General features: G+C 46.4%; 1 protein-coding gene across 1 annotated transcript in view; it reads right to left on the bottom strand.

Annotated features, from left to right (window-relative positions):
- LOC126285336 (probable ATP-dependent RNA helicase kurz) overlaps window positions 1–12,199 on the bottom strand; it is a 131,854-nt gene that overhangs the window by 81,228 nt on the left and 38,427 nt on the right. Inside the window, exon 5 of the mRNA XM_049984653.1 lies at window positions 1,420–1,609. Coding sequence (XP_049840610.1) covers window positions 1,420–1,609 — 190 coding nt within the window. The remainder of the gene's footprint in view (window positions 1–1,419; window positions 1,610–12,199) is intronic.

Here is a 12,199-nt window from a genome sequence, read left to right as displayed (position 1 = left end):
TGTGATATAAGGCCGCAGCTTATGGTGGATGGTAAAACAAGATATTCAGAAATAGTTTATCAATCATATATCAATATAAATACAGTATTTTCTTGATACTGCTATTGACCTTCTTTCTTATATTCCTCACATCAGTGATGCCTTTCCCTTTCCATCGATCTCTTAGTTCCATGACATCAATGCACAACAGATTGTGCACAATACAACAAACTTGGTTCAAATGGCCCTGAGCACTATGGGACTTAACTTTTGAGGTCATCAGTCCCCTAGAACTTAGAACTACTTGAACCTAACTAACCTAAGGACATCACACACATCCATGCCTGAGGCAGGATTCAAACCTGCGACCGTAGTGGTCGCGCGGTTCCAGACTGTAGCGCCTAGAACCGCTCGGCCACTCTGGTCGGCAACAAACTTGGTATGGCTGTGCATTTCATGAAACTGGAATTCTCGCAAGACTTCAGAATTTTCAATTTGTGTAGTGTGATGGTTGGTAGGTGTTTTTACTAACAGTGCCACATTTCCAGAATGAGATTTTCACTCTGCAGTGGAGTGTGTGTTGATATGAAACTTCCTGGGACCTTTGCCTTTCGCGGGCAAGCGCTCTACCATGTGAGCGACCCAAGCACGACTCATGCCCCATCCTCACACATTTGCTTCCTGCCCACGAAAGGCAAAGGTGCCGAGTTCAAGTCTTGGTCCGGCACACAGTTTTAATCTGCCAGGAAGTTTCATATCAGCACACACTCCGCTGCAAAGTGAAAATCTCATTCTGGAAACATCCCCCAGGCTGTGGCTATGTCATGTCTCTGCAATATCCTTTCTTCCAGGAGTGCTTATTCTGCCAAGGTTAGCAGGAGAGCTTCTGTGAAGTTTGGAAAGTAGGAGACGAGGTACTGGCGGAAGTAAATCTGTGAGGACGGGGCGTGAGTAGTGCTTGGGTAGCTCAGATGGTAGAGCACTTGCCCGCGAAAGGCACACAGTTTCAGTGTCATACTTCTTATATGTCTGTTCCACCCTAAACACCTTTTATAACGGCCTTTCTACTACTGTAACCATCAAGAAGACTTTCTTGGAAGCAGAAGAGGTTGCTTTACAGATTCTGATCTGAGACTCTCAGAGGGCCAGCTGAAGCCCTTTTTAGATAGCGGATGTCATTGTTCCCAGAATTTGTCACATCGTTATGAGCATTTTTCTTTTAAGAATTGAACACAAGTAGCTTGGCAATTAAAAGTCAAATTATGAAGAACTTTGCTTAGCTGAGAAAGTTTAATGCAGATGGAATTCAGGTGTCCCAAATGTTGCACAAAAGATGTTGCTGTGCTTGAAGCTTGAAACTCTTTTCAACATTGAACATTATGAACAATCAATAGTTGGAATAATTTCATAACTGAGACTTGCACACTAAAAATTACATACACTTTGTATTTCTTTCAGGAGAACTCCGTCAGTCATGAACTTTATTTTTGTGTCTTTGGTAGTGTTCCCCTCAAACCTTATGAGATAAGAAACTTCTTTAGATGTTAAATTCATTTCCTCAGCAACACGAACTGACATTGAAATAGCTGCAACACGCCTGGGCTCCGTGACACCTATTATTTTTCCATTGCTGTAAACAAAAATATTTAATTTAGAATGCAGAAATAAATTCAGCTGCAAGTGAAAGATTATCAATACTCACTTTAGTATTTTATTTTTATCTCTGAATGTCTATTATAATACAAATAAAATAGATAATAATAAAATGTACTCGTATATTACAGTACGAGATAACAGAACTCTTGAGTCCAGACAAACAAATTCTTTGCAAGCCAGAGTTGCAAACACCTGTCTATACTTTAATCAATGGAGACAGAGAGTCAAGTACATCATTAGACCTGGGAACACCTTGAGAAAGAGCTCCTAGTGGAATACCATGGTCAGAACTAGGAAACAATACGCCATGTGACCTGTCTACTTCATCGTTTGGCTCAGCCCACAAAGCAAGCAACTGAGATATGCACTCAACATACATGACGAAGAGAGACAGAGAAGCTGTCTACACCTTCTTGGGGCAAGATAACATCAGCTTGGTTGCAAACTTAAAAATTTGAATCATCAACGCTACCAAATAGCTCAAAAGATCACAAGAAATTAGTCACTACTTCAAAAGGAATGAATGACCTGTAAAACTGTATTTCACACTCTGAGAAATCAGGTCTTATTTACTCATCTCTTCTCTGCAAGACTAGAATCATTAAACAAAGTGCCATCTGAGTGATGACCCTAGTTATGTTGATGCAAGTTCTTCCCCCCTCCCCTTTAAGACCTACATTATTAATCAAATGGAACTATAGTGTTTCTGAGACTTTTTCAAGTTTGAAGTATCTATGATGTATTTACACAGACTGAAGCGATAAACGAAAATTTGTACCAAGACACGGATTTAATCCTGGGTCTCCCGCTAACTAGGCAGATGTGCTAATGACTATGCCAACCTGTCACAGTGGCTTTACACAACTGCACAGACTTCCCTAATATGCCTCTTTCCTCAACCCAATTTCTCATTCACATCTCAGGGGGCTTTGTATTCCCCGTAAACTCATACAGTATCGTAGAGGCTCTCCAACTGTATTGGAAAAACACCTCAGCACTGAACAAAATGGGGGATCCTTCAATCAAATGAAACTATATACTTCCAGAGACATTTTCAAATGTCAAATGTCTATGAAGTATACGTGCAGACTGAAGTGCAGAATGAAAATGATTAAATGAGGAGCCACATGACAGATGATTCAGTCAACGCACAGGCAGCCCACAGTAAATGATAAACACCTGACAAGTGTGCTTATTACTGAGACTATAGCAAAACTGACAAGTAACAGTGTGGGCTACAAAAGGTAGGAACCCTATTGGACACAAGAAAAGGGGAAAGCAAGAAAAGCATGAATTGAGGTAACATGCAAAAAAAGGGAAAATGGGAGGCAGCGAGTGAATGACAATAAAATAAATTTAAAAAAATGATAAGGAAGGCAATAAGAAAGAAGAAAATGGAAGGCCTCGAAAGGGGCCCCAACTGAATGGAACTTAAATGCAAAGTACTGTGGGGCCGCCATAACACGTTAGAGGAACAGCTTACAATTGCACAATTAAGAGAAGTATCTGGAATAAAAACCAACGGTGTTAATGAATAATGATGGATATGAGCAAGGAAACCAATGTATGTTGTATCTGTATTTGACAGAAGAAATGGGAGTATGAGAAACAGACAGCATGGCTACTTTAAAATAAAAAAATCAAGAGGAGAAAATAAGGTCACTAACTGTAAGAATGGATGAATACCGGACAAAGAAAAAGATAAAAAGAAAAGAAGCTGATCTCTATATTGTCCACAAATGGCGAAAAAGAGAGGGAACACAGAGCAATGGTATATGTACAGTTGCTGAAATGAAGAAAAGGTTGTTACAAACACAAGGGTACAATATACACAAGTTAAAGAGAATTATTAAGAAGTATTAATGGACCAGATTCAGGACTACTACAATTAATACTAATAAAAACTTATTGATTAACTACAAATGAGGGCGAAAGGAAGGAAGATTAGGGTTTAATGTCCCTTTTATGATATATATATATATATATAGAGAGAGAGAGAGAGAGAGAGAGAGAGACAGAGAGAGAGAGAGAGAGAGAGAGAGAGAGAGAAATCTCAAACTGGGAGAGGAAATCAAACATGATGTTTCCTGCATGCCAGACATGTAGACTAAGACTGACTGACAATGTGTTATAAAAAATCCAAATGAAAATTATACTGAAAATATATATATATATATATATATATATATATATATATATATATATATATATATATATATATGACATGCAAAACAAAGGAATACTATGGAACAGAAGTCACACAATGAGTAAAAGCTCACTTATATATACTATTAACATATAGATGCCAGCAGTTTGTGTGAGAGAGTAAATAACTAGTACCAGAGTCAACAAGCAATTGTTATTGGGTGGTACGAATCGGGTAATATGAGTGTGTTGTCTGGGAGTATGAAGGAAACCCAATAAAAATAAAATTAAAATAAACTTAAAACAAATAAAATGCTGATATGAGATAAAAGAAGGGGATGGGGAGAAGTGTGTAATTCATTTTCTTCTTCTTTTGTTTCTGTTGACAGGGTTGTAAATGCCCTAATCATCAACTCATCGATTGCCCACTAACATCTTCAAAAAATTGTGTATATTACTCCACTGTAAATATGTACTGAATATGAGTGGCATGTAGTAGCTGCTGCTACAAACCCAACTGAGTATGTTGTGGACCAGCTGAAACTTGCAGTTGATCACCACAGGAACATTCCTCACACACTGGGTGATCTCTGGATGGCTGACAGTGAAGAGTGGGTCTGGCTTGAGCAGCAACATTTTGACCACTTTAAGGGCAGCACCCCCAGAAGAAACCAGGCATATCAAACTGCACAGAGTGGAGCAACACAATATTAAGCCTGTATAACACGATGCGCTTAAACTTTAGAACTATGCACCAGCGCCCCAAGCGTGCATATCTGTAACTACAGGCCAGTTCATGTAGACCTATTACACCATCCACATGAGATATACCTGGCATGCATGCGCAGTAGACAGTGATAACGCGCGAAACGCAAACAGAACTGTCTGATCTCTTGTAAAGTTGTTCGTTCTACAATGCAAAACACAAGGGGGACCATGTGACATATTGGAACATCATTGGTTTCAATTTTTTATGTGACTCAAGGTTCCTATATCATAAGAATATGTTTATCATTATTTATTGAGTAACTGTTATTCTCTCATGTATGTTACTACTGTTCTGAATTACAAACTCAACATTTAGTTTTATATTATGACACTTGTTTACACAGGGATATGTATTTATACAGCATTCTGCACATGGAGGACCTACTTGTTTTTGGAGCTACTGCTCTGGTAGTGACAATAAATCTTTGGATTAGGGCAGAGTGACAACAAAAACAAAAAGCCAGACATTGTTGTGTTCGATCCTGGCTGAAAAAAAGGGAGAAAGGCAGGGGATTATATTCACTGCTTGTGAAAGAACTGAAGCTTGAAGATGGTTGGTTGGTTTGTGGGATTAAAGGGACCAGACTACTATGGTCATCGGTCCCTTGTTCCATAAAAACTAAAACCACCCGAAGAGAATAAAAAACGAACAACAGGAAAGACAGCAGACGAAAACAGGACATGAAATACTCTGACAGAGACCAGACAAAACAAATTAAAACACACAGTGTGATGGTGGTTGGCCGACCGTAGAGAAAAAGAGGAAAAGCCAACCACCAAGAACACTTTAAAAACTCAGTTTAAAATCAGAGGCTAAAAGCCAGAATCAACACTTAAAAAAAAAAAAAAAAAAAAAAAAAAAAAAAAAAAAAAAAAAAAAAAAAAAAAAAACCACTCAGATTAAAGGATAAAAACTCCCTGCCTGAATAAAACACAAAACCAAGTCCACCATGGCAGAGTCATCTGATAAAAGAGCAGAGAGCGTGTCAGTCATTGCAAAAGTCTGCCTGAGCACGGTTAAAAGGGCGCACTCCGACAGAATATGGACCACCGTCAAGGACGCCCCACAACGACAAAGAGGGGGATCCTCACGACACAGTAAATAACTGTACGTGAGTCGGGTGTGGCCAATGCGGAGCCGACAAAGGACGACTGAGTCCCTGCGGTTGGCTCGCATGGATGACCGCCACACAGTCGTCGTGTCCTTGACGGCACGGAGTTTGTTAGGGGTGGTCAGACCGCGCCATTCAGCATCCCAAAACGAGAGAACTTTGCAGCGTAAGACTGCCCGCAAATCAGCCTCCAGGAGGCCAATCTCCAGAGATGGTGCACTGGTGGCCTCTTTCGCCAGGCGGTAGACAGTTTCATTGCCGGGTATACCAACATGTCCTGGGGTCCAAACAAAGACCACAGACCTGCCGCTACGGGCGAGACTATGCAGGGACTCCTGGATAGCCATCATCAGACAAGAACGAGGGAAACACTGGTCGAGAGCTCGTAAACCGCTCAGGGAATTGCTACAGATAACGAAGGAATCACCTGAGCAGGAGCGGATATACTCTAGGGCACAAAAGATGGCGACCAGCTCAGAAGTGTAGGCACTGCAGCCAGCCGGCAACGAACGTTGTTCAGAATGGTCCCCTAGAGTTAGTGCATAACCGACGAGACCAGCAACCATCGAACCGTCGGTGTAGACAACCAGAGCCCTGATACGTGGCCAGAATGGAATAAAAGCGGCGTCGAAAGGCCTCCGGAGGGACTGAGTCCTACGGGCCATGTGCGAAGTCGAGCCGAAGGCAAGGGCGAGGCACACACCACGGGGGCGTATGCAGACGGGCCCGGAAAGGAGGTGGAACAGGGAAACACCCAAGCCAGGAAAGAAGCTGTTTGACACGTACGCCGATCGGACAACCCAACCGGGGCCGACGTTCTGGCAGATGAACGACTGACTGCGGGAAGAGGACACGATAACTTGGATGCCTGGGCGAGCTAAAAATATGGGCAGCATAAGCAGCCAGTAATTGTTGGTGTCGTAACCGCAGTGGAGGGACACCTGCCTCCACAAGTATGCTGTCCACAGGGCTGGGTCGGAAGGCACCAGTGGCAAGGCGTATCCCACTGTGGAGGATTGGGTCCAGCACCCGCAACGCAGATGGGGATGATGAGCCATAAGCCAGACTCCCGTAGTCCAGACGGGACTGGATTAATGCCTGGTAAAGCCGTAGGAGAGTAGATCGGTCGGCGCCCCACCTGGTGTGGCTCAGGCATCGCATAGCATTTAGATGCCGCCAACACGCCTGTTTAAGCTGCCGAATATGAGGCAGCCAAGTCAAGCGGGCAACAAAAACCATCCCCAAAAACCTCTCGCCGTCAAGATAAAGCCGCGGCTCCGGGTGAACAGTGCGTCACCGGCAGAAATGTATAACGCAGGTCTTGGCTGCGGAAAACTGAAAACCATCCGCTACAGCCCAAGACTGCGCCTTGCGGATTGCACCCTGTAGCTGACGTTCAGCAGGTGCAATGCCAATAGAGCTGTAGTAAAGGCAGAAGTCGTCAGCATACAGGGAAGCGGAGACAGTATTTCCCACGCCCGCAGCGAGCCCGTTAATAGCTATTAAAAACAGACACACACTGAGAACAGAACCCTGTGGCGTACCATTCTCCTGGACTTGGGAGGAACTATATGAGGCCGCAACGTGCACGCGGAAGGTACGATACGACAGAAAATTGCGGATATAGATCGGCAGAGGGCCCCGAAGACCCCATCCATGAAGCGTAGAAAGGATGTGATGATGCCATGTCGTATCATACGCCTTCCGCATGTCGAAAAAGACAGCAACCAGATGCTGACGGCGGGCAAAGGCAGTACGGATGGCCGACTCCAGGCTCACCAGATTGTTGGCGGCAGAGCGGCCTTTACGGAACCCACCCTGAGATGGAGCCAGAAGGCCTCGAGACTCCAGTACCCAATTCAAGCGCCGGCTCACCATCCGTTCAAGCAACTTGCAAAGAACGTTGGTGAGGCTAATGGGACGGTAGCTGTCCACCTCCAAAGGGTTCTTCCCTCGTTTCAGAATGGGGACAGCAAGACTTTCCCGCCATTGCGACGGAAACTCACCCTCGACCCAAATGCGGTTGTAAAGATCGAGGAGGCGTCGCTGGCAGTCCACTGAAAGGTGTTTCAGCATCTGAGAGTGGATACTATCTGGCCCAGGAGCGGTATCAGGACAAGCGGCGAGGGCACTTCAAAATTCCCACTCACTGAATGGAACATTGTACAATTCAGGATGGTGAGTGTGAAAAGAAAGACTCCGACGTTCTATCCGCTCCTTAATGAAGCGGAAGTCATAGCAAAGTGCTCTGCCAAGCAGTTTGCAATGACGTCGGAGTCAGTACAAACTGTTCCATTCAGTGCGAGTGTAGGGACACTGACAGGGGTCCGATAGCCATAGAGGCGGCGAATCTTGGCCCAGACTTGCGATGGAGTGACATGGAGGCCAATGGTGGACACATACCAGTCCCAGCACTCCTGCTTGCGTTGGCGGATAATGCACTGGGCTCGCGCACGCAGCCGTTTGAAGGCGATAAGGTGGTCGATTGAGGGATGTCGCTTGTGACGCTGGAGCGCCCGCCGGCGAGCTTTAATCGCTTCAGTAATCTCAGGCAACACCAAGGCACAGTCCGCCGCCGAAGGGACCCCGAACAACGGGCAATGGCAGATTCGGCGGCAGTAACGATGCCGGTAGTGACCGATTGAACCACTGCATCAATGGCATCGTTAGAGAGAGGCTCAATAGTGGCAGTGGAGGAGAACAAGTCCCAGTCAGCCTGATTCATAGCCCATCTGCTAGGGTGCCCAGAAGACTGACGCTGTGGCAGTGACAGAAAGATCGGAAAGTGGTCACTACCACACAGGTCATCATGCTCTCTCCATTGGACAGACGGTAAGAGGCTAGGGCTACAGATGGAAAGGTCAATGGCGGAGTATGTGTCATGCGCCACACTGAAGTGTGTGAAGGCACCATCATTTAAGATCGAGAGATCGAGCTGCGCCAATAAATGCTCAATGATGGCGCCTCGACCTGTTGCCACTGACCCACCCACAGATGGTTATGGGCGTTAAAGTCGCCCAGTAATAGGAAAGGTGGAGGCAATTGAGCTGTCAGAGCAGCCAGGACATGCTGTGCGACATCACCATCCGGTGGAAGGTAAAGACTGCAGACGGTAACAGCCTGTGGCGTCCACACCCGAACAGCGACAGCCTCTGAAGGTGTGTGGAGAAGTACAGACTCGCTGTGAAGAGAGTTCAGGACATAGATGCAGACGCCACCAGACACTCTTTCATAAGCTGCCTGGTTCTTATAATAACCCCGATAGCCACGGAGGGCGGGGGTTCGCATTGCCGGAAACCAAGTTTCCTGCAGAGCAATGCAGAGGAAAGGGTGAAGGCTGATAAGTTGGCGGAGCTCAGCTAGATGGTGGAAGAAACCGCTGCAGTTCCACTGGAGGATGGTGTTGTTCATGGATGAGAAAGGCTTGACAGGACTGGGAAGGGAGATTACGCCGCTGGGTCATCTGCTGCCTCCGATTTAGCACCTGTGATAGTGCTTTCCATGGCGTCTGATGGACCGGCGAGATCAAGGTCCTCAACGGACGCCAGAATCTCCACTGCATCCTCAGACGCAGAGCTGGAAGGTTGCGGTGGGATGGCTGCCACCGCGAGTTCCTTGGGCTGAGAGCTCTTCTTGGGTTTCTCACGCCATTCCTTGGGTCGCACCGGCTGGGAGGGCTTCACCGATTCAATCTCCGGGACGGAGGAGGATCGTGAAGCCCTACGACCAGCTGATTGCGGGCACTTACGCCATTGTCGGTCGTCAGGCTTCTCGCTGGCGGAAACCTGGGAAGGGAGGGACCCAAGGGACCCCTTGCGAGCGTGAGAAGCCGAAGAAGTTGGACACTTCTCCAGCTTAGAAGTGGGGACGGACGTACCCGATGGGTGGGATGGTGTTGCTCCTGAGGTAGGTGGCGCAGGAGCAACCCGGTGGGTAGAGCCCCCCACTGGCGAGGGGGCAGGAGTAGTTTTTCTACTCGTTGATCCGGCCACAATTGGAGAAACAGACGAGGCTAGCACAGGTGTTGTAGCAGCAGCGTAGGAAGATGTCATTCTCACAGGATGGAGTCGGTCGTATTTCCTCTTGGCCTCAGTATAGGTTAGTCGGTCCAGGGTCTTGTATTCCATGATTTTACGCTCTTTCTGGAAAATTCGGCACTCTGGCGAGCAAGGTGAATGGTGCTCCCCGCAGTTGACACAGATGGGAGGCGGGGCACATGGAGTATTGGGATGTGATGGGCGTCCGCAATCTTGACATGTGAGGCTGGAAGTGCAGCGAGAAGACATATGGCCGAACTTCCAGCACTTAAAGCACCGCATCGGGGGAGGGATATAGGGCTTAACGTCACATCGGTAGACCATCACCTTGACTATTTCTGGTAATGTATCCCCTTCGAAGGTCAAGATGAAGGCACCGGTAGCAATCTGATTTTCCTTCGGACCCCGATGAACGTGCCGGACGAAATGTACACCTCAGCGCTCTAAATTGGCGTGCAGCTCTTCATCAGACTGCAAAAGAAGATCCCTATGGTAAATAACTCCCTGGACCATATTTAAACTCTTATGGGGTGTGATCGTAACGGCAACATCCCCCAACTTGTCACAAGCGAGTAACAGTCGTGACTGGGCAGAGGATGCCGTTTGTATCAGGACTGACCCAGAGCGCATTTTTGACAAGCCCTCCACCTCCCCAAACTTGTCCTCTAAATGCTCGACGAAGAACTGAGGCTTTGTGGAGAGAAAAGACTCCCCATCAACCCTCGTACAAACTAAGAAGCGGGGCGAATAACTGCTAGTGCCATCCTGAAACTTACGTTCCTCCCACGGTGTGGCCAGGGAGGGGAACGTTTTCGGATTGTACTCCTGAGCGTTAAACTGAGCCCGAGAACGCTTAGAGACTGCTGGCGGCTGGCCACCAGTGAGAGACGATGTACCACGCTTCATTGCGGGTCATCCGCCCTGATGCCACCTACTCCGACCAAGGGCCCTCCCCACGGGCGCCACCCAGCCACGGCAAGAGCCACCTGGCAGGATGGCCGTTGCCGGGAGTCCCGATACCCCAGGAGGATAGGCATCTACTCCTTGGCATACGTGGGGAGTTAACAGCGCAGACGTCAGTAGAGCGATCCCTGTGTTGTCAGGGGGCTACAACCAACAGGGTAAATGGCGGCCCCACCACAACGGACTGGCTACCGTGTTGGATGTTAGGTAACATGTGGTCCATGGTCGCCGTCGTGCAGAAAGAGGCACTGCACAGTGCAAGGTGTTATCTGCACGCAGAAAAAGAGTCATGCCCAAGAGATGGAGAGCGGACAGGACTGCAGTTCAACGGTGTATAAGCTGGCGAAAGATCTGATCGCAAGATGGACACAATGCACCAAGTAAGGCGCCCTTCCCCAATCGGCTCGCTCTTCGGAAAATTTTGAGAGATGGAGGTCAAACCCAACAGGGGACCATCACATAAGGCCGAAAAGTTTGAGACTCCTTTTAGTCACCTCTTACGACTGGCAGGAATACCGCGGGCCTATTCTAACCCCCGAACCCACAGGGGGAGAAGCTCGAAGACCCACATGAATTTCGGAGCTTCGTGAGAATGGACATGGCCTGTTTCGAGAAGCTGCTGTCTACGATAGAAGATAGCATTAGCAAGAGTGACACAGTCAAGAGGGAGGCTGTCTCTCATTCTTGAAAGACAGAATTAAATCATATGTTTATACATTTTGTGATCATACCAGTCTAGACCACAAATAAAATACCGGCAAATGTTATATTACAATGCAGGCTGCACGTAACATTACATTTCCTGCCGACAGGGGGATATTTTAAGACTTTGGCTTTTAGCCACAGAATAGTACAGCCCACCATTTCAAACGTTGCTGTGGATATATGCACTGCAATTTGCAACTCTTTAAAGTACCAATCTTTAAAAGTGTAGTTGTGTTATTTTTTGAAGTTTGGACTGTATATATGTGCTACTCAAAGTTTTGCAGTCCTTGTCTGTCGCACTGGGCCAAACTGCAAGGACTTTCTCCCTTACACTGCCAGTTTCTCTTTTATGGCATGCTGAAATCGAGCAAGAGATGCAATCAAATCAAACACCAACTTTCGTAAACTAAGGCATTACGATACAACTCGAAAATCACCGTATAATGTTATATGCACACCACTCAGAAAGAAATGATTTCCGATGTTCCTTATTGTGATACAGCAGGTCATACATACACCTTTCCTCACTGAATGCTTGATTTAAGATGCTTAACGCCTCTTTGCTCCACTTCATTTCTAGAATATGAAGCTATCAATAGAAAAAATCCTTTCAGAAGCAGCTAGTATAAGAGTCTACTGAAAAAAACAGTTTTTTTTCTGCATTTATGAAACCTGCTTACTGAAAAAAAGTGGAAGATCCCCAACACGTAAATCTGAAATTAGCCACTAGCTGTCTAGCAATAACCAAGCAACAAACAGAAAGCACTGTGGTACATCTTTCTGCGCATGCACGAGTCATCGCCGTCTACTGCACATGTGCAGATTGACGGCACT

Source organism: Schistocerca gregaria, chromosome 8 (genome assembly GCF_023897955.1).
Source record: "Schistocerca gregaria isolate iqSchGreg1 chromosome 8, iqSchGreg1.2, whole genome shotgun sequence".
NCBI classification, from domain to species: Eukaryota; Metazoa; Arthropoda; class Insecta; order Orthoptera; family Acrididae; genus Schistocerca; species Schistocerca gregaria.
This window is presented reverse-complemented; position numbering and strand designations above follow the sequence as displayed.